At 52.4% G+C, this 22,018-nt stretch overlaps 1 protein-coding gene across 4 annotated transcripts in view; it reads right to left on the reverse strand.

Annotated features, from left to right (window-relative positions):
- Positions 1 to 22,018, reverse strand: part of ZER1 (zyg-11 related cell cycle regulator) — a 29,694-nt gene that overhangs the window by 3,122 nt on the left and 4,554 nt on the right. For 2 of the 4 annotated variants that reach the window (XM_018055914.1, XM_005687205.3), the window contains exons 2-15: positions 15,116 to 15,367; positions 13,680 to 13,830; positions 12,824 to 13,260; positions 12,393 to 12,569; positions 11,017 to 11,131; positions 10,725 to 10,871; positions 10,211 to 10,384; positions 6,714 to 6,929; positions 5,765 to 5,806; positions 5,491 to 5,610; positions 4,483 to 4,598; positions 3,664 to 3,852; positions 2,564 to 2,661; positions 326 to 428 (exon numbers count right to left, since the gene is read on the reverse strand). In XM_018055914.1, coding sequence (XP_017911403.1) covers positions 326 to 428; positions 2,564 to 2,661; positions 3,664 to 3,852; positions 4,483 to 4,598; positions 5,491 to 5,610; positions 5,765 to 5,806; positions 6,714 to 6,929; positions 10,211 to 10,384; positions 10,725 to 10,871; positions 11,017 to 11,131; positions 12,393 to 12,569; positions 12,824 to 13,260; positions 13,680 to 13,830; positions 15,116 to 15,273 — 2,243 coding nt within the window. In that variant the 5' untranslated portion in view covers positions 15,274 to 15,367. Of the gene's footprint in view, positions 1 to 325; positions 429 to 2,563; positions 2,662 to 3,663; positions 3,853 to 4,482; positions 4,599 to 5,490; positions 5,611 to 5,764; positions 5,807 to 6,713; positions 6,930 to 10,210; positions 10,385 to 10,724; positions 10,872 to 11,016; positions 11,132 to 12,392; positions 12,570 to 12,823; positions 13,261 to 13,679; positions 13,831 to 15,115; positions 15,368 to 18,217; positions 18,239 to 22,018 lie in introns of those variants that run through there. The other 2 variants (XM_005687206.3, XM_018055916.1) reach the window with 2 other exon arrangements.

A 22,018-nucleotide genomic window follows, 5' to 3' on the forward strand; every position in this document is an offset into this window, starting at 1 on the left:
GCCAAAAATAAGGACAAATTCTGACCTGACTTGCTAATGCCCAGGGATGAGAAGATGGGATTTGTTGGGAATAAAGGAAAACAAAACTTACAAATGCGGGCAATGATGCTCTGTTCAGAGCTTGATCATCTAGTTTCTGGCCACGCGCTGGCCATTACGACACTCAGGGAGGCCCCAGCTGGACATCAGTATGCTGTCCACCTCCACTCTCAGCTCTGAGTTGCCCCTGGCATTGTTAGCCATTCCCACCCACAAGAGGGTCCGGCTGTGTGTCCCTGGCTCTCCCAGGTCCAGGCTCCAGGCAGAAACACTGCCAGTCTCTCACCGGGCCATTTCCTTGGTCTCCTGCCGCGCGGTCGCCATCTTGATCATGTCCCTCAGGAGGGGCATCCCGCCTTCTTTGATCAGCAGAGGGCAGTACTTGTCCGCTGTGGGGGGGGGGGGGTGAGGGCAGACAGCACGTGATCAGGGTGGGACTTCTATCAGCCTGTGGCCCCGAAACCCTCCCCTGCTCTGAGAACGGCCCTCCCAGGACGGGGGATGAAGACGTGGGCCTGAGTGAGGGCGTGGCTGCTGGAGCCATGTTGGCCCGGCCCCGAGGCCAAGTTCCTGAGGCCACCTGCAGGAAGCGAGGGGTGAATCCCTTGGGAAAGGCTCTTCCCTTCGCTTCGTGGTGGCATCTCCCCCCAAACGTCACCCACTCCGGCCCCTTCTATTCTCTGAGAAGTGTTTGTAAAAACAAGGACTTCCTAAGCACCGCCCCCCGGGGTGTCTTGATTCAACAGATCCAGGAACATGTATTTATCTGCACTTTTAACAAAATATCTCCGGGGGATTCTGGGACCCACCGGGAGGAAACCACCAGGCCTGCCCACTGCTGGGCTTCATGGTTCACTCCCACAAAGAACATTCTAGGGCTCGGGATCCAGGGCTGTATAGACACTCCAGAGAGAACATGGGCATTTCAGTGGTCTTCTAGCAGCTGTACAGTATAGTATAGTATACTGGAGCTATTTTTTATCATCTCCATTTAATGGTGAAAGAGCTGAGGTGCAGAGAAATGAAGCAGCCCCCTCGAAGTCACTCGAGAGGCCTGTCAGAGCGAGTCCTGGCTCAGAGCTCTTCCCAGCCGCCACGCTGCCTCTCTGAGGTAAGGTGCTACTTTTTAGTAAGACTAACCTCAAGGAATAATAAAAAGATTTGCTAAGCTGGTATGTGCCACGTGCTCTTCTCGGCACTTTACATGTCTTATTCCCTAGCAATCCTACGAGCTAAGTACTGTTATTAGCCCATTTTAAACATGGGGAAAATGAGGCCCAGAGAGCTTGAGAAGCCTGCTCAGAGCAGCGCAGGCAGCCTTCCCCCAGGGACGGCCCTCTTTTTGTTTTTTTCTCTGGTTTGTTTATAAATGTTTATTAAAACGGAAAGCTGTTTGCTCGTCTCTCCCAGGAGCATCCATCTAGCTGCCTGTCACCTGGTAAGGTATGTGACTGCTGCTGTCATAAATGCTTTTGGAATCTTCAGAATAACAACGAATCTGCCTTTGCTTAAAAAAAAGTCCTTGTTCCATGCCTTGCAAGCCGACCCTTCTCTTTACACCTTTATATAAAAGGTCTCCAAAATGTTCACTCCAAGCAAGCTATCCGTGCATATACACATATATGCAGGAACAAACCAAGTTGGTCTGGACACATCAAAGTTTCAAGTCCATCCCCTTCAACTTCCACCTAATTCTGCGGAGGGCCTACACTCTCATCCCCTCTGCCTGCCAGTTAACAGGACTGAGCGGTATCCAGGCACTAGGGCTCAACACTTTCCACTGGTTCTCTTTTCCCACCAACCTTATGAAGTAGGCATTACTATCCCCATTTTACAGAGGAAAAAATCAAGGCCCAGAGAGGTTAAATTACCTGCCCAAGATCACATAGCTAGCAAAGCAGAGCACTAGGGGCGAGCCTGGCCTGCCATCAGAGTCTCTCAGTGCTACACCCTCCTCCTCCTCTCCCCGAAAGGCACTGCACGGAGGACTCGGTCCAGGCTCTTCTCAGGGAGGCGGGACTCTCTTGGAGAAAATAAGTGAGAGTTGTTTTCAAGTTCTCTCCTGGCCTCTAGGATGTCTGTTTCCTTAGGAGTTCGTTCTGGTTTGGGTTGGTCTTATCCTGCCTTACAGAAGGCATAGAGATTTTTATTTTCTATTTTTCTGGTTGCGTGGTACAGCAGGCAAGATCTCAGTTTCCTGACCAGGGATGGAACCCATGCCCCCTGCAGTGGAAGCATGGAGTCTTAACCACAGGACCACCAGGGAAGTCGCAGCACAGGATTTCTGACTATTCACTCATCTGAAGCAGGAAATACTGAGAAAGGGGCGTGCGTGGGGTCTCTGGATGGGCCGGCTCGTCTGCCAGGCCTGCTTCTGCCGATGAGGCAGGAGCGAGCCATGCTGCTGGGTGTCCCACTGATGCCAGAAAGAGGTGAGGGAGGGCGCAGACACTGACACCGGCTCTCACAGCGCTCCCCCCGGATCATGGTGGATGAGGGAGCCAAGGGGCTGGCGGGTACTCACGGTAGACAGACACCAGGTTGTAGAGGGCCCAGGTGGCCCAGTGCTGGCTGACAGGTGAAATGCCCTGGGGAAGGAGGCGAAGAATTGGCTCAAATGACCTGCAGGAAGAAAAATCAAGTTCACTTTTGATGCTGGGCATTGGCAGGGTGCACTGGGGGCTCCTCCTCGCTGTAGGGTCTTATAATAAGCAGGGCAGCAGGATGGAGGGGACACGCTGGGGGGCAGGCATATGGTCCTTCAGCCCATTTCAGGCTCCACAAAGAGAGCTCCCTTGTGAGAGAGGTCATGAGCATGAGGGAGGAGGAACATGGATCAGGTGTTGCAGAGATGGCGGCAGGGAGGAGAGCCCCAACCTGGGCCGTAGGGGCGGAGGACACTGGGAAGAAGAGATTGTGACTGCACTTCCCATCATGGCCTTCTACGTGCCATCTGGAGTCATGGTCCAAAAGCTTGCAAGATGTACGTGTGACCCCCACAAACCCCCTCCCCGGGCCAGTGATCCCACTTCCTCTCTCCTCTGAACGGACGGTAATTGGAGCATGAGCCTGTTCCTCCCGATTTGGGTTTTCAGCTTCAGTGTCAATCACTATGCCATGGCCCAGGCGCACACAGAGGTGACTCAGTTATACAACAGGGAAGGAGACCCATAGCTGCGACTGGAAATTCAATCATGTGATAGTAAGACTTGATGCCAGCTGGACGGAGGTGGTTAAATCTGTGCACAGAAAACTGCTGGAAGGAGAGACGCCAGAATGTTAGGGGGATGCTCTTCTCAGGAACGAATGGTTTCTGTTTGTTTCCTATTGTTTATGTATTTTCTCCTTTTTTTTTCCTCTCTCACAACTGAACATGGACTGAGCATCTGTGAATGGCAGGCTTAGCGTACACAGGTGCTGATGTGAGGGAAAAGGCACCAAGCTGAAGAGGTGAGGTATGCGCCTTTACTCACACACCTCATGGACCACATGTGGGCTCTCCATGGACCACAGCTCAGTTAGAAAGACCCAACTCAGAACTAGAAGGGCAAGTAGCGCCGACCAGGCCTCCTCAGGAAGGAGCGGCCTGTCCCAGCACTGACCCCGTGTCCACAGCCCCCGCACCTGTAATTGATGTTTCTCCGTGAGTTGATGTCCCAGCTCTGGATGGCTGCCCACATGCGCTCCTCCACCTCCTCCCGCTGGGGTTCACAGATGCCCCAGGCCTTGGGCCCATCAAACATGATGTGGGAGAGGACGCCGCAGGCGTTGTAGGAAACCTCAATTCCATCTGCCTTGCTCTCCAGCAGGTTGCTACCAAGAATGGAGAAAAATGGAGTCCTGATTCCCCAGGCCCACTTCAGATACAGGCTGCTGACTTCAACTAATAGATTAGATGCCGGAGAGACTATTTATTTCTCTATCACTTATTATCCACACCTAGATGCCAGTTTTTTGTTTGTTTGTTTGGCTGTGCTGCTCACCTTGTGGGATCTTAGTTTCCTGTCCAGGGCTTGAACCTGGGCCCTTGACAGTGAAAGTGCTGAGTCTTAACCACTCAACCGACAGGGAATTTCCCATGACTTCTTTTTCATTAAAAAAAATTTTTTTTGGCCACGCTGTGTGGCATGCAGTATCTTAGTTCCCTGAACCAGGGATCAAACCCACACCCCCTGCGTTGGAAGTGTGGAGTTCTAACCACTGGAACCCTAAGGAAGCCTCCCCCAAATGACTTCTAAAGGGAATCTGAGGTCATTTAAGATAAGATATCGCTACAAGGGGACCATTTATGGAGGGTTCAAAGGATAAGAACCTGCACCATAGAGTGAAGGTGACATTCCTAACAGAAACCTAAACTGATAGCAGTTGCTACAATTGAGCACTGATTAGAGCTCTGAGCATCCTGGCAGCCAAGGAGAAAAGGGAAAGGAGCATAGTACCAACCTGAAGACACTGATGAACTGGGAAGTCATTAGCTGGGGCCGTAGCTCCTTCACCTCTGCCACATTCCCCAAGAGTCCCAGCATATTCCGATGCAGCTCCTGCTTCTCCGGGAACTCCTGGCAAGAGAAGAGCCATTCGGGTTGGAGCAGCAAGTACCTGATTTGTGTCTGATGCTGGTGACCTGGAAGCTTTATGAGCACCTGTCCAGCCACTTCTACTGGACAAAGAGAGGGTGCAATTTGCTGCCCTCCTACCTCTCAGTATGCCTAGGACAGTGCTACGTATACACTACAAGGAATTAACATGGTGGGGCTCCATGCCACAAACTCAAAGGCTGAGTGTGCAGAGGTGACCTATAAAATTATGAATGGGACAAACATGATTCTATTTACAAAAACTCGAAACATTAAGCTTCAGGGAATCCTTTTGGAAACTAAAGCAAGAAAATAAAGAATGAGTTTTAGGATGAAGAGGTCATCCTACTGGACAGAATTCTGTCCAGCTGACACCCCAGTGGACTCCGGTCAGACCTAGGCAGTTGGAGCGACCACGCTGAGAGACCGGTTTGGGTTTTTCCTTGGAGTGTGTGTTGTGTGTTAAGTCACTTCAGTCATGTCCGACTCTGCAACCCCACGGACTGTAGCCCGCCAGGCTCCTCTGTCCATGGAATTCCAGGCAACGCTGGAATGGGTTGCCATTTCCTCCTCCAGCAGGTCTTCCCAACTTGGGATCAAGCCCATTCCTTCTGTCATTCCTTCTGTTTCCTGCACTGGCAGGCGGGTCCTTTACCACCAGCGCCGCCTGGGGATGCCCTTGGTGGGGGGTGCTCTAAGAGAGGCCCAGTCAGGCCATCCGGGTCAGGGAAGACCTCCACAGCACATCCTGGGCTGGTGGGTCTGAACGGGCCCCGCTGCCCTTCCATGGGAACCACGGGGAGAGGGGAGCTGGGTGACCTGGGGACAGAGGAGAGGCCAAGCGGGGGTCCGGCTGCTGCTGGAGAGGCGCTACCTTCAGGCAGTCCAGGAAGAGCTTCATGCCGTTGAAGTTGAGGAACATCTCGCAGTTGTCGGGCGTCTCGTCCGTGATGTTCCACAGGGCGCTCCAGGAGAACTCCATCACCTGGTCACACTGGAGCAGGGAGAGGGCTCAGCACAGGTGCGCCGGGACGGCCCGCAGGTACCCAGCGGGGCGGTCCCCGGACAGAGGCGCACACCCCCAGGGCAAACCCGTCCCCTCTCAGCCGAGGGCACGGGGCGGGTGGCTCCAGAGAGATGTGACTTACTATCTTGTCCAGCAGCTTCTTCTGAATCAGCTTCAGCATGGTCTGTGGGCAGAGAAGAGAACTTGAGGGGGGGCGGGGTGGGGGTGGCCAGGGCTTCAAGAGCTACTGTGTCCTCCCAGAACCAAGATGGAGAGGAGTCAGTTACTCCATTCCTGTCAGCACCTCCTGACACAGCTGCCTCTCTAGGCGCTACTCTGGTGGCTGGGGATCCACCTTCCAATGCAGGGGACATGGGTTTGATCCCTGGTTAAGGAACTAAGATCCCATATGCTGCGGGGCAACTAAGCCTGAGCACCACAACTACTGAGCCTGCCACAGCCAGGAACCGACACAGCCGAATACACAAATATTAAAATAAAAAAACATCCTGCCTCTCTATTTGGGAGGCTGTTCAAAGAAGTGCGACCCACAGACCTGGTACTTAGCATTAGGAGACCTGGCGCAACCCTGACCTGCCCAGTTTTGGGCACCTCCCACCCTGTGGACTTCAGCCTCCCCAGCGATGACTGGAAGGAGACTGGAGGTGCCTCCCTCATTCTCCCCTTCCCTTCTCCAGCAAATATTGATCATCTCCCCCATTGTGTGCTGGGCCCTGTGCTAGGAAGTGCTGGGGACAGGATGATGGAAGGATGTAGCATGGTGTCTTTCCCCATGGAGCTCACACCCAGGGAGGAGGCTGACGTTAAACAGCTAGTCCCTCAGATACTTCTTTAATCCCAGCTGGGAAGACTTAACAGGGGCACCTGGTCTGAGCAGGCAGGAGTACAGTGGGACCTCCCGGGACACTGGAGAGGCTGGGAGAGAATGACAGAGTTCTAGGTGGAGGAAATCTAAGGTCAGAAACAATGTTCACTGCTAGGATGTGAATCCCAAATCCACCCTTTCAGCAGAGGGGCTCTGGAAGAGACAGGGAGGGGAGGAGGGAAGGGCAGTGCCCCCCTGCACGCACCACAACAAAGCCCATCTTGCCCACGGCCTCCTTGTGGTCATTGTCCACCTGGCAGACCAGGGCGTTGCACAGGTGCACGGCGATGCGCTGGATCGACTCGTCCTGCCGCGTGGGGTTGAGGATGCTGAGCAGGAGCTCATTGACACGGCGGTACTGGAACTCCAGCTCCTCCGGGATGCTGAAGTTGCAGAGCGTCAGGCAGCAGTTCCGCTGGACCTGGGTGAGGCCAGGAGACAAGCGGAGCACAGTCAGGGGTGGCCCTGGAAACTGGACCCGAGAGTCTCTCTAGAAGTGTGGGATCGTCCAGAGCTGTGGCAGTCCAGGAAGGCTTTCTGGAAGAGGAGAGAGACTAAGAGACGGTTTATTTTTTTTAACATTAAAAAAAAAGTGAACTATAATACACAGAGTAGGGGGTGTAAAATACCAAGGTATAGTTTCGCAAATAATTATTAAGCAAATGAACTTTTCAACAACCATGGAACCACCATCTCGGTTAGGAAAAAGGACACTGCCGGCAGCCAGAAGTCCCCCGTGTGTCCCTTCCCGATCGTAAGCCCTCCCTGCGAGATGGCCCTATCCCGGCCTTTCCGTATGAAAGATTCTCTAGCGACTTGTAGCTTCTTGTTCCACTGCAGCTTTGTGAGATCAACCATGTTGTCGTTAGTAGGTGAAATGCATGTCTCTTTTTTTCATTTGCAGTGTAGAATTCCAATTGATTCATCCAACACACTGCTGGTGGACACCTGGGTAGACTTTGGTGTCTGGCTCCTTCATGGCAGCCACGTGTGTGGGCTCCTCCAGGGCGACCCACAGGTGGGGTGGAGCTTCTGGGCGACAAGGTGTGCATGTCTTCAGCTTTACCAGGTAACTCCAGAATGTTCTCACAGTGGCTGTACCAGTTTACACTCCCACCAGCAGCACAGGAAGGTTCCGGTTGCTTCATCCCCTCGATTTCTTTTTGTGTTATCTGTGGGTTATTTATTTTTATTTTCATAGTATTCTTGGCACATTTTCCTCATAATTTAACTTCCCACCATCCTTTCTCATTAGATACTGGAAGTTCACCACACCTCATTACTTATGTAGATTAGAGAATATTACCAACCTGGGTTTGATCCCTGGGGCGGGAAGATCCCCTGGAGAAGGGGAATGGCGACCCACTCCAGTATTCTTGCCTGGAGAATTCCATAGACAGAGGAGCCTGGTGGGCTATAGTCCACAGGGTTGCAAAGAGTCGGACATGACTGAGCAACTAACACTGCCGAACCCTTGTTAACTCTGTCCTTCCCCCCATAATATACACACATTTTGTAATTTGGGGAAAAAATTATTTTAAATTATAGAAGCAATACTTACTCACTGTGAAACATTCAAATAACATTATCTGAGCAGAAAGTAAAAGTCCCTCACTTTATTCTTCAGAAGTAATCCCTATTAAAAGTTTGGTGCACAACCATCAAGATTTCTCTACCATGGAAATACAAATATGGGGAGAGGAAAGGTGAAAGAGGTTTTATCCACATTGGTCGAGAACGTTTCTTCACTTGTCCACCCACAGGGTCATCCATGTTAGGACATACAGATTGACCATCATATCCCACAATGTGAGTGGATCTCACACTGCTCTGCAGGGCCAGGCCCCTATTGTTGAACGCTGTGGGTTTCCTCTGACTTCTATGTATCAGAAAGGGTGAATGTATATATGTATTCCCTTTATGCATATCTCTTTAACTGTGGAATACCTAGGCCAAAAGGTAAGTGTGCTTACAGTTCTGGCAGGTTCTGCCAGCTGCCCCATGAAGAGGCTGTCCGAGGCTTTCCTCACCAGTGGAAAGCGGGAATGTGCTCTTCCCCGGGCCTTCGTCAACGGGTATCATCAATCTCCCCAGTCAAAAAGTGGTTTTTATTAATTTCTATTTCTTTGAATGAGTTTATTAATTTGCAAGTCTTCAACTAGCATTCTTTTTTCTTAAAAAAAAAAAGATAAAGACACCCTGGGACCTCCCCGGTGATCCAGTGGTTAATCTGTGCTTCCAATGCAGAGGACACAGGTTCAGCCCCTGCTTGCGGAACTGAGATTCCACATGCTGCACAGCACGGCTAAGGGGGGAAAAAAAAGACAACCCTTTTACCTGATGATAAAATCTTTCTCAACAAAGGAAAAAGTTGCTCTCAAGTCTGGAGTTGGGAATTAGTGGGAAAGGGGGCCTCCTCACTCCTGCAGAGGCTGCATCCCCACCAGAGCTTTCTGGGGGACGATGCAAGAATATATACCAAATGCTTTAGAAATACACAGACCCACTGCTCCAGCAGTTCTCCTTTCCAACAAGTCTCATAACAAGCATGGCTTACATGTATTCAGCAAAGTCTAATTTGAAAGTGCAAAACATGGGGGTTTCCCTGGTGGTCCAGTGGGTAAGATTCTGAGTTCCCAATGCAGGGGACCCAGGTTCAATCCCTGGTCAGGAAACTAAATCCCGCAAACTGCAAATAAGATGCCGCTTAATCACAACTAAGAGCTGGCACATTCGAATTAAAAAAAAAAAAGAAGAAATAGCAAAACGTTCACAGCAACCTAAAATGTTCAACCGTGGGGCTGACTCAGTCAGTGCAGCCCACGTACTGGGGGGAGCCCCTCTGACTACTCCGTGGGGATGGGGTTTGGCCATGGCCTCTAGTCCCCAGCAGAGTCAGCACCAGGGCAGCCTCTCCCTGGAGGAGGCGCTGCACACGGTGCTGACATCAACAATTAGGAAGCTGAACTGTTAAAACCAGCTGCCCCGGGGGAGGAGCGCTAGGATTGGCACTTTCACTTTTTAGTTAGTCTTAGACATTTTCTGTTACTTAAATTTGTTTTCTAAGCATTAGGGAGCTCACTTTTTGTCATCAGAAAAGAAACATGACTCTTCAAATTTTGTTGTAAACCATTTGTTGATATGGGAGATATTCACATTCACAAGATGCTGTTGAAATGAAAACCCATGTTATAGGATACACAGGATGGTCCTGTTTACTCAATAATTATGCATAGACTAAAAGCCAGAAGGATGTTAACAGTGGCTATCTCTGTGTGCCGAAATTATGGCTTTTTTTCCCCTCCTTTATACCCATAATTGTAATTTTTCTCCAGTAAAAAACTTGATTACTTTTATAACAAAAGCAGCTATTGGGAAAAAAAAAAAAAAAAAAAAACCACCCACCCCAGCAGAGCATCACTGGGAAGAAGGGCTAAGGAACAAGCAGGAGCAAAGGCCCGGGGCCCCTGGGGGAGGGCAGGGTGGGAGACAGACTCGGGTGGGGTCAGGTCAGGGGGCCCTGAATGCCCGGTCCCAGAGACTGGGAGTGATGCCCCAGGAAAGGGAGGGTTGGCAGCGGGGCGGGACAGAGCCAGGAGAGAAAGGCGGAGAGCAAGCAGGGCACCCGGGGGATTGGCGAGCCTGCTGGCGAGGCTGGGACACAGGGAGAGGGGCCAGAGCGGGCAGCGGGCAGGGGCTCACCGTCACCTCCTGGTAGGATTCCATGCCATTCAGCACCACCTGGATGACCTGCCGGCGCAGCTTGACGCTCTGCTCTGAGCGGTACTCGGAATTGGTCAGGTAGAAAAGGGCGGCGCTGCCGGTCACCTGGATGTTCTTGTCATACTTGTGGCACTTGAGGGCCGTGATGACCAGCTGTACCAAGACAGAGCATGGGCCAGGGGTTGGCCAGGCCTGCTGCAGGTGTGCAGGGACAGGCCTGGGGCGGGGTGCGGGGGCTTGGACAGGTCCTCTGGGGCAGGGCTCAGCCCGATCCTGCTCCGAGGGCAGGAGTCGGGTTTGGGAGGCAGAAACTGGGGTCGGCCATGGTCCTGGGACAGGGTTAGTGCTGGGCCAAGGGAGGCACTGAGAGACGGGGTTGGGATTCAGGGGTGGGATGGCCAGTGTCCTGGGAAGGAGGACGGGGATGGTTGAGGAGGGGATGGGGGAGAATGAACTGGAGACCCTCAGAGGGCCCTCCAGGGTTGGTGCTGACCTTCAGGGCCCGCAGAAGTTGGTTGCAGCGTTCGATGCGTGCGATGTCGAAAAGCAGGTTGATGGCCCGTGAGGTGATCTCCGGCCGGTGCTCCGTGTAGGCCTCGATGGCGTTCAGCACCTGCTCCTCGTTTTTGTCACCACTCACCTGGAGAGGGAGCATGCTCAGAACATCCCGGAAATGGCCAAGGGGTAGGATGCCTGACCCTAATTCCATCTCTAACCCCAGGGCGGACACCCCCTCCCTTGTCCTGGGGCGCCCCAGTCCTCCCCTCCCCAGGCCCCCCTCTCACTTTGTAGGCCGGAATGTGCGTCAGGCGGCACAGGGAGGTCTCGAAGAGCCCAAGGAACTGCAGTGGCCTCTTCAGGGCCCGGAAAGGCATGATGCTGCTCTTGGAAGGCTCAGTGCTGAGGGGAGAGGGTGCTGGCATCAGCGGCGTGGGGCCCGCGGCGGCCCTGGATCCAGCCCAAGGAGAGCCTCTCCCTGGGGGTGGCGAAGCACGTTTCCTTGGGGCCCTCTGCTAGGCCCTCTAGCCGCGTCTATTTTTTATTTAAAGGCAGTAGAGGACTTCCCTGGTGGTCTCCTGGTTAAGATTCTGCGCTTCCACTGCAGGGGGCACAGGTTTGATCCCTGGTCGGGGAACTAAGATCCCACATGTCTTGTGGTATGGTCAAAAAAAAAGGCAGAAGACAGACATAGACCCCACCTCTTGATGGGAGGGTGACAAGGTCACATTGTAGAGAACATGTGGGATGGGAGATTAACTGTTGCAGCCAATCCTGCTTGCCGTTCCAGGGAGGGCATGTCACCTTTAGGCTCCCGCAACAGCCAGGAATGTTATGCCCATTAACCAAACTCCAAACTCCACTCCAGTCCAGGCTGGGGGGAGGGCTTAAGACCAACGACAGTAACGGGGGACATATGTATACATATTGCAATTCACTTTGTTGTATAGCAGAAACTAACCCAATATTTTAAAGCAGTTATACTACAATTAAAAAAAAAACACACACCAGGGACTTCCCTAGTGATCCAGTGGTTAAGAATCTGCCTTGCAGTGTAGGGGAGATGGGTTTGATGCCTGGTTGGGGAACTAAGATCCCATATGCCCAGATGCCACAACTAAGACTCAACACAGCCAGATAAGTAAATAAATATTAAAATTAAAAAAAAAAAAAAGACCAAAGACAGCTAGAGGGGGCTCTGAATCAGCTCTCTCACCCGACCAACCCAGGGCCCAGCCTGTCAGCGGTAACCCCTAACCCGTGGTGGGGCCGGCGGCCTCCCGTGACCACCGCCACGTGGCTCAGGCCGTCTGAGTGCTGCAGCCTCCCAGTCACTCCCCGTGCTCGTGCCTCCAGCCTCTGCACATGCTGTTCCCTCTGCTAGAGCGCTGTGGTAGATGTCTTTGGCAAACTCAAGACTGAGCTTTCGGCACAGCCTGGATGCCATGCCTCCTCCTCCTTCCTTCTGATCCTCGGGGCCACTCCGGAGCCCCGTGTTGCCCCTACCGCAGCCCCAGTGATGACCTGCCTGTCCCCACTAGCTCATACCCTCGCGAGAGGGCCTGATTTGTTTCTTCCTCATCAGCACGGCGCGTGGCAGAGGGGCGCCTGGTCAACGCTTGTTGGATGCCACCCACTCGCGAGCAGGGCAGGTGGGGCCCACCTGGTCTGTCCTGCTTCCTCGTCCGTCCTGGAGATGCTGCAGTTCTCCAGGATCATGTGGCCGGAGATGTCCAAGGACATCAGGTTCCCCAGCTTCTGCACGAAGAGGCTCAGCACCTTGCGAGTCAGCTTGAACTTGTAGTAGCTGGAGAGGCGGTCTCGGGAGATGTCCAGGTGTCTGGAGGTTGGGGCAGGGGGGTCATGGGTCAGGTCTAGACTGGGGCTGTCTTGTAGGCTCCTGCTGCTTCAGTCCAAGGCCCCTGCTACAGCCGACCCAGGTGCCCTGAACAGCCCTGATCCAGCCAGAACAGGGGGCATAAAGCATGGGACTGTCTCTTCTAGCCCCATGTGCTGCCTGGCTGGGGGCTCAGGAACCTTCTGGGACTGCCGACCCCCACCTACCCGCGCCAACCCCGCGAGCTCAGAGCTCACCGCAGCTTGTGCAGCTGCACAATGACACGGATGTGGTCGTCCGACAGGTCCATGTTGTAGAGCACGAGGGACACCAGGCTGTCTTTCCACTGGGTGAGGAAGGCTGCATCGCTCGTCTGGATGCCTGAGAGGTCCAAGGCAGCCAGCGAGTTGAGGGGCCGCAGCAGGGACTCCACGGGGACCCCGTCGATCATGCGGCCCAGGTTGAGGAAGCGCAGGCGGCTGAAGCCCTCGAAGGTAAAGTCCTTGACCAGCACCTGGCAGGTGGGGTTGACAAGGCACTCATCTTCGCAGCCCCCGGGGTTCTCCTCCTCGTAGAAGATGTTCGCGCAGCCAAAGAGGCTCAGGGATACCAGGGTGTGGCTGAAGCTCCTTAGAGTCTGCAGGCTCTTGGCGGACAGCTTCTCACAGTTGGTCAGGTACAGCTCCACCAGGTCCTGGTGGCGGAGATAGCCCCGTCATCACCTCCGCCTACCCCTACCCTGGCCCTGGGCCACAGGTGGGATTGGGGAGGAGTCTGCACAATAGGGGGCTTCCCTGGCGGCTCAGTGGTACTATGCCTGCAGAGCAGGAGCTGCAGGAGATGAGGGTTTGATCCCTGGGTTGGGAAATCACCTGGAGGAAGGCATAACTACCCACTCCAGTCTTCTTGCCTGGAGAATCCTATGGATAGAGAAGTCTGGCGGGCTACGGTCCATGGGGTCACAAAGAGTCAGACCTGACTTAGTGAGGACATATGCGTGCACAATAGGAAGGGTGCTGGCAGGGCCTTGGGATTCCTGCTCCGACTCCCTGACTGCCTGTCTCGGGGCGGCCTCCCATGGCCATGCCCGGGGCCTGAACGACCAGGTCTCACCTGCTTGCGAATGGCCTCCAGGTCCTGGTCTTGCACCAGGTCCTCGCGGAGGTGGATGCGGGTGAGGCGGGTGCTGCGGGGGTCGGAGAAGAGGCTGAAGAAGCTCTCATGCGGTTCAAAGTTGCAGGCGGCATTGACCAGCTCCACGTATCTGGGAGGGAAGGAAGCCTGGTTCAGGGAAGGCCCCTCGCCCTCCCTTCAAGGCCCAGCACAAGCCTCCCCTGCCAAGACTTCCCTGATCATCCCAGCAACAACCTCCATCTCCTCCTCCTCATAGTACCTGGTTGGATCCTGAGCACCTGACCGGTGAGTTTACGGGTGGCCCCAGGACCCAGGAGTCCAAAAGTAAACTAACTAGTGATGAAGGGCCTCTTATCACTGGCAAATCCCAAGCTCTTCCCCACTAAACTGTAGACACTTCTGTAACACACATGCATATCTGCATTCCCTGTCTTCTTTAAGCCAGCTTCTGACTCCTTGATCAGTCCCTCTCAGGACCCCACCCAACAGCAAGACTGAGAGGAGTGGTCTGGAGCTCTGAGCTGGGTATAGGGCAAGCATTCAGTAATAGTTCTGCTGAGATACCAGTGGAGGCAAGAATCCTGGACTGGTGGGAAAAGCTGTGGAGTCACTCTAGAATCTAAATCCTGGATTGGATGTTCACTACCTGGGCAACTTCACACAAGTAACTGAACTTCCCCAGACCTCAGTGCCTTTACCTGTAAAATGGACACAACTCTGGTCTGCACAGTGTCTAATCTAGTGCCCAGTCTACATCAGACACTCAGAACACTTTTTACGAGCTGGGCTCTTGGGTCACACATAGGTTCCCGCTTCTACAGGCAACCTTCTGGGCTAACCATTTCCCTCTGGGTAACCTGGACCAAACCCCGAGAAGTCAGGCATGGATATTACTCTTCTAGGAGTCTCTACTAGTGGGGAGTCCCTTGGAGAAGTCATAGAGAGCATTTCCGAATGATCTCATCCCTGTTCAGCGGTCAAGCAGTCAGGTACTGGTGTGTAAACATGTAATACAAGTTCAGGTTCACACAGAGACATGTGTGCACAGGCACATACACATACACACATGCATGGACACACGTGCACACACACACAGAGGACAGCAAGTACCTCCTTCATTTACATAAGAAGTTTCTACATCCTTTTAATGCAAACTGGCAGTTTCACACTCAGACCTGCCCTGTGCACCAGCAACCCACGTGTGGGCACACACATTCCTTTACGTGCACACCCTACCACACACATACCAACATGCGCAATGACAACTTAATGGATACAGACAGGCCAGTGCTCTCCTGCACCCACGGATAGCCACGTGCGTGCACACCCCCAAGGGGGCACACGCAGGACTCCCAACCTCTCTGCACACATCCATGCCGAGGCTTGGGCCCTGCCCCAGCCCTGCGCCTGCTTACTCGTTGACGAGCCGGTCACAGATCTCGCTGGGCAGGAAGATGTCTGGATGCAGCCGCAGGGTCTCCTTGTCCAGCAGGTAGCCCAAGGTGCCATCCAGGTTGCGCAGGCAGAAGTCGGTGCAGAGGGCCATCAGGGACTCGGGGGTGTCGGACGCCATGCTGGGAGCCGGCAGGTGGGCCACACTGGGACAGGGGCCCCCAGGGGCAACAGTGATGCCCTGATACTCACAGGATCATTGGCAGAGCTGTGGCCTGGGGAAGGGGAAAGAAGTTAAGCGAGCCACGGGCAAGGGCCAGGACCCCAGCTGCCCTAGGTCTGGCCGCTCTCTGAGTAGTAAAGCCAAGGTGCCTGGAAGGCACATACCAATTGAGCAGTTTAGGGACTTCCCTGGTGGTTCAGTGACTGAGACTTTGTCCTCCAATGCAGGGGACATGGGTTTGACCCCTGGTCAGAGGACGAAGATCCCACAAGCTGTGGAGCAAACCGAGCCCACATGCCACACTACGGAGGCTATGCTCTAGAGGTCACAACAAGAGAGAGGCCCGCACGCTAACGTGAAGACCCAACGCAGCCAAACAAATGAGCAAAAATTAAAACCAAAAACCCAAATTCAGCAGCTTAGCAGGGCCAGGCCCAGGACTCCTGACTCCTCCCTCCACTGCCCCCCTGCCCCACCCCACTCTGATGCGCTACCATCTACGAGTGATTTGACCTGTGCAAAGAGCAGGGGGCCTCGGTGGAGCGTCTCCATGACTTCCCAAAGTCTGTGAGCCGAGGCCTGTGTTGGGGACCCAGGGCTTGGGTGGGGCTGACAGCAGCTTTTGCTACCTGCTACACTGGGGTGTCCGCTACTGTGTCACCCACCCTGTCTAGAGGTGGGGACACTCACTGTGTGCCAGGGTTTAACAGACAGGGCATCACCGCATCTCACCGGATACGATTCGGAATGAGGGCTCCTCCCGGGGGGAAAGGAAGATACATGACCACAGAGAAGCTGTACATTAATGTTCAGCGTGGTACGATCCCGAAGCATCAAAAATGGAAACAACTCAAATGCCCATCAACTGACAAATGGATAGATAAAAACACGGTATAACCATGCCATGGAATCACTCAGTGGTGACGGATGAGGTGAGGCACGCACGCCGCAACCCTGCACCTTGAAAAAGACACACTAAGTCAAAGAAACCAATCCCCAAAGGCCACCTACTGTATGATTTCATTTGCATGAAACGTTTGGCCAAACTGTGGGTAGATCAGCGGTTGCCTGAGGCTGGGGGGTGGTGCAGGGAAACGGGGAGTGACTGCCAAGGGCTGTGGATTTCTCCTTTGGGGTGAAGAAAAATGTTCTAGAATTGACCCTGGTGACAGCTGCACAACTCTGTGAATAGACCCAAAACCCACTGAATGGTTTACTTTAAGTGGATGAAGTGGACGGTATGGGAATTACCGCTCAATAAAACTGTGATTAAAAAAGCAAGGTCGCGCCAGAGAAACACAAAAACTATATGATATCACTTACATGTGGAATTTAAAAAATAGAATGAACTAGTGAATATAACAGAAGAGAAACGGACTCACAGACATAGAGAACACACCAGTGGTTACCAGTGGCGAGAGGGAAGGGGAAGGATGAGATGGGGTTAGGCGTGTAACAGCCACAAACTATCAGGTGTAAAATAAATAGTGTACAAGGATATATTGTTCCAACGTAGGGAATGTAGGCCAATATTTCACAGTAACTCTAAATGGAGTATAACCTTTAAAAACTGTGAATGAGTATGTTATACATCTGAACATACAACAGTATACATTAACTATACCTCAATTAAAAAAAAAAGTGGGGACGTCCCTGGAGGTCCAGTGGTTAGGACTCCATGCCTTCACTGCTAAGGGCCCAAGGTTCAACCCCTGGTCAGGGAACTAAGATCCCACAAGCTGTGTAGTGTGGCAAAAAAATAAATAAAATAAAATAAAAATGAGGCATAGTTAGGGAGTTTGGGATGGACATGTACACACTGTTATATTTAAGATGGATAATCAACCAAGGACCTACTGCATAGCACAGGGAACTCTGCTCAATATTATGTGGCAGCTTGGATGGGAGGGGAGTTTGGGAGACAATGGATACATGTATATGTACGGCTGAGTCCCTTTGCTATCCACCTGAAATTATCACAACATTGTTAATTGACTATAGTCCAAAATAACATAAAAAGTTTAATTAAAAAAAAAATTGGAACAAAGTCTCCGAGAATCTTCATCATCTTGAGGTTGGTAAAGTTTTCTTAAAAGGACTCATAAGATAAAAATGATAAACTGATATGCACTGAAGTGAAGAACCTTCATTCATACATACACAAAAATTAATTTGAGATGGACCACAGACCTGTATGTGAATAGTTAAACAAGTAGACTTCTAGAAGAAAACATAGAAGTATATCTTTATGATTTTAGAGTAGGTTCTTAAATAGGTCACACACACAAAAAACCCATAAAGAGAAACTGACAAATTGAACTGCCTCAAAATTAAGACTCTTTTCATCCAAAGGTACCATTAAGAGAGAGAAAAGACAAGTCACAAACTAGAAGATGTTTCCAATAATATATCCAACAAAAGACTTGTATTCAGAATATATAGAAACATCTGCAGATCAGGACACAGAATCCAATTTAAAAAAACAGGCAAAGGACTTGGACGGGCATTTCCTAAAGGATAAGGAAACAAACAGTAAACATGAGGAATAGGAAAACCACAATGAGATGCCATTTTGCAGCCATCAGAGCAGCTCCATTGGAAACAGCAAAACAGGCAACACCGAGCCTGAGTGAAGCTATGGAACAAGAGGAGGCCACCCACGCTGCGGGTGGGCGTGTGAACTGCTGTGAACTGCGAGTGTAACTAGAATACTGTGAGACGCTGTTACAGCTGAACACGCACACACGTTCAGGGCTCAGCAGCTCCACTCCCAGGTATACACCCACCAGCAAGGCATGGACATGTTCATGGAGAGATAGACAGAATGTCGACAGCAGCACTATTCCTAACAGGACAGAAGCTGAACGTCCAGACACGAGAATGAAGATTACGGTCGACTCACCAATGGAACACGGCACAGCAATGAGAACGCACCACCTCTCAGCGGCCTGGATGAGCCTCACAATGCTGGGCGAAAGAAGCCAGACGCAGAAGAGTGTATACTCATTCGCTGAGTGAATCCACTTATGTTTTACTTCCTTATGTTGAAAAACAAGATAATCTGGGAATTAACTCCCTGGTGGTCCGGTGGTTAGGACCCCACACGTCCACTGCAGGGGCACGGGTTCCATCCCTATTTGGGGAACTAAGGTCCTGCATGCCATGTGACATGGCCAAAAGAAAAAAAAAAATAGTTTTTTAAAGGAGGAAAATCTAATCTGTGGTAGCCAAAGTCAGGACTGTGGTTATTTGGGGGTTTGACTGGCTGCTGAGAGGCTTCTATCCCTTATCTGAGTGCTGGGCGTACAGGTATGTGCACTTTGTCAATATTCAGAGAGCTGCCTATTACGACGTGTGCACTTCTAAAAATGTATATTGCAATTCAACAAAAAAGAAAATGGCCTGGACACCAAAGAGGTCCACATTTAAAAGGGATTTGGGATCTGGATAAGTGATATTCCAACTGACTATGCATCTTCAACTACCATAAGTGGCTAAGAAAGAATGAAAACTGAACCTTCAACTCCAAGTGGAGTGAACAAGACAAGAAACAATCAACCACTTATAGACCCAAGGACAGTCAGGAATTAGTCGCAAACCATTTTCCTATGACAGCCTACGTCAGAAAAGGGGAGAAAGGAACTTCCCTGGTGGTCCAATGCCTAGGACTCTGAGATCCCAATGCAGGGGGCCCTGGTTTAATCCCTGGGCAAGGAACTAGATCCCATATGATGCAACTAAAAATCCTACATGCTGCAAGGAACATGGAAGATTTTGTGTGTCGCAACTAAGACTCAGAGCAGCCAAATAAACAAAGATCAAAAAGAAGTAGGAGCGGGGGAATAAGCAAAATGAATCTATGGTGTTAGAAGTCAGGGTAGTGATTACCTTTGCAGGAGGCAGTAATCGGGAAGTGACAGGGGTCTCTGGGTGGGCTGGGCTAGGTGTGTATACTTGCGGAAATTCAGACTGTCTGCTCAGGCTCTGTGTGCCTGTCCTGGTCTATAGTACCCTTCAATAGTTTTTTGCTACTTTTTTCAAGTGAAGGCTCTGTGGTTAGACAGAGCCGTTTCAATTCAGTTCCACAGTTCACTTGTAAATTATCCAACCTCGCTGGTCCTCAGTTTCCTCATCTGGAAAATGGGGACAACAATCCCCACTTCACAAGACTGTTGGGAAAAACACCTCATCTCAGGCGTGACACAACTCAGTGAACACCAAGTGGTTATGACCCAACCTTACAGAAGAGAGACTCAGGCTCAGAGAGAGGGGCTGTCCAAACTGGGACAGGAGCCTCGTCTTTTGGACAGCTCTGCAGGAGGTGAGGCCCTGGCAGCACCCCTGGCTTCTTGGAGCCTCTGCACCCACATCTGAGGCTTCTAGGCTGCTTGGGAAACCGAGTGGGTGGCCACAGAGCTCTGTGCCCTTTGGAATGGCCAGTTCTAAGTTCTGGCACCACTGGGGACTGTGCTCTAAGAGCTCTGGAGCCAGGCCAACCCAGCTTCCAGTCTCAGCCCCACTGAGGGCTGGTGAACTGGGGCAAGCGTCTTCACTTCTCTGTGCCTCGGTTTCTTCTCTATAACAGAGAACACCATGTACAGATAACACGGAACAATATAGAAAGGGTTTAGCATGGTACCTAGCACATAGTAACTGCTCACTAAAAGCTTTCACATCACCATCACCGTCATCATCCCTTTCTCCTGCCTCACCTGCCCTGGTCCCTAGTGCAGGATCTGCATCCCCAGCTCCAGGCCCCAGCTCCTCCGGCCTGGGTCTCCTGCCCCCAGGCTCACTGTGCCAGCTGTGCCACCGGTACCGTGACACCCTCGAGGAAAAGCACAGTAAACAGACAGCCTGGGCCCTGCCTTCCCTTGCTTGCGCTCACTCTCAGATCTTCAAGAGGGCAGCAGCCTCTTGCCCGGGAAGCTGGGCCCAGCATGCACACCGCTGGCAGGGCCACACGTCCTGCTGGAAACTGCCGAGTTAATCTCTTCAAGTAGTCACTCAAGGCTTCCAGAAGTGGAATTAGCTCTGCAGCCTGCTCGCTGCCTCCAACTCCCTACTCCAGCCACATTGGCCCCCTTCAATGGCCTCCTGGCAATGGGCCAGACGCACAGGGTCACCTTCAGACCTTCGGTCATCCACTTTCTCCCCTAAACCCCGTTCCCAACCGCCAAAACACATTCCTGCCCCTCCTCCAGGAAGCATCTCCCAACCGCTCCAGCCCACGCTACCTTTGAACTCTTTACTCAGCTGATGTCTCCATACCCTCACGCCTTAGTGTTGCTTCCTCCGGGAAGCCTTCCCTGACCTGCCCAGGGTTCTCACGCTGGCTGCCCCCACGGGCCCTACCACAATTAACATTTTGAACTGATGTTGGTTTAACGATCCAGCTTCCATGCCAGCCAGCCAGGTGCATGAGGGCAGGAACCAGGCTGTCTCTTCTGGCCCTATCCCTGTACTTGGCCCAGGGTTACTGTCTATGGAGCACTGTGGGCCTGAGGGTGAGCGAAATCAGGCAGGTCTTGGTCCTCGCGGAGCACATTGGTTCTGGAGGGAGACAGACACCCCCACCTAGGAAGCACACAAACACACGCCATTGGGCCCCATGCTCTGAAGGAGAGGGTGGCACCTGGGGCTCTGGGTGCCCGAGCCCCAGGGGACCTGCCCTGGGCTGGGGAGTCAGGGCAGGCGTCCTTGGAAGTAACATTTCAGCAACAGCGACCCAAAAGATGAGTCATAGTTCACTCTGGTGGCAGGGAGAGAAGGGAAAGGCATTCCAGGAAGAAGGATAAGATGCTCCCAGACTGAAAGGGCAGAGGGTGTGGGGCAATCTGGGAGGCAAGGCATGCTCTCGGATGCTCCCCACCCACTGTGCCCGGGACAGTGCCAGCACCCAGGGGGCAGAGCAGAACCCTCCCCACTCTGAGCTGCAGGGGGTCTGCCCTTACCACAAGACAAGCCCAGTCACCCAGGTAGCCGCTCGGCCCTAACCTTGCTCCTCAGCTGGAAGAAACACCAGTTTATCAGCCGCCAAGATGAACCAAGTGCCTTCAAAAGATAACTGGCCAGATGGCACGGATCTGGCAACCAGCTTTTGGCAGCACCAGCCCTGCTACTGGGGGCGGGGATGAGCTGGAAGAAGAATGGGCCATCCATCTTGGCACAGAGGCTGAGACACCTGGGGGGCCCCCTACTTGTACCCTTTCCAGCCAGAGGTGGGCATCTCTACCCACCCCACGACTAGCCCCTCGGGCTCTGTATTCTGGCCCGCCTGGCCATTTGGGATTCTGACAACTGGAGATGGAGAGAACTCTGATTATAACAGAACAAGCACACAGCAAGGAGAACCCTGTGTCTTCCTCCATCCCATCTCTTGCCTGCATCTGACAGGAGCTGACACCCTGGGGTTGGGGGGCAGTGGGGAGCGAACAGTAACAGCCGCCTCCAAGTCGGCTGCTTCCAGTCTAAGCTCCGTACAGCTTTATTTAATATAGTTTCTAACTTACCCAACAAACGACATTCTCTAGGATCCTGTGCTTGTGGCTAATTCATCGCTTGTATAATAATTTGTCTAATGACTCCACCCCCCCCCCAGCCCCGGCTGGGCCGAAAGGATTCAGGAGACGAATCCTCTCCGCTTCCACCCTCCTGGACCCTCCGGGCCTGGCCTGTGCCTGGCACATAACAGAATAAAGGT

Source organism: Capra hircus, chromosome 11 (genome assembly GCF_001704415.2).
Source record: "Capra hircus breed San Clemente chromosome 11, ASM170441v1, whole genome shotgun sequence".
NCBI lineage: Eukaryota > Metazoa > Chordata > Mammalia > Artiodactyla > Bovidae > Capra > Capra hircus.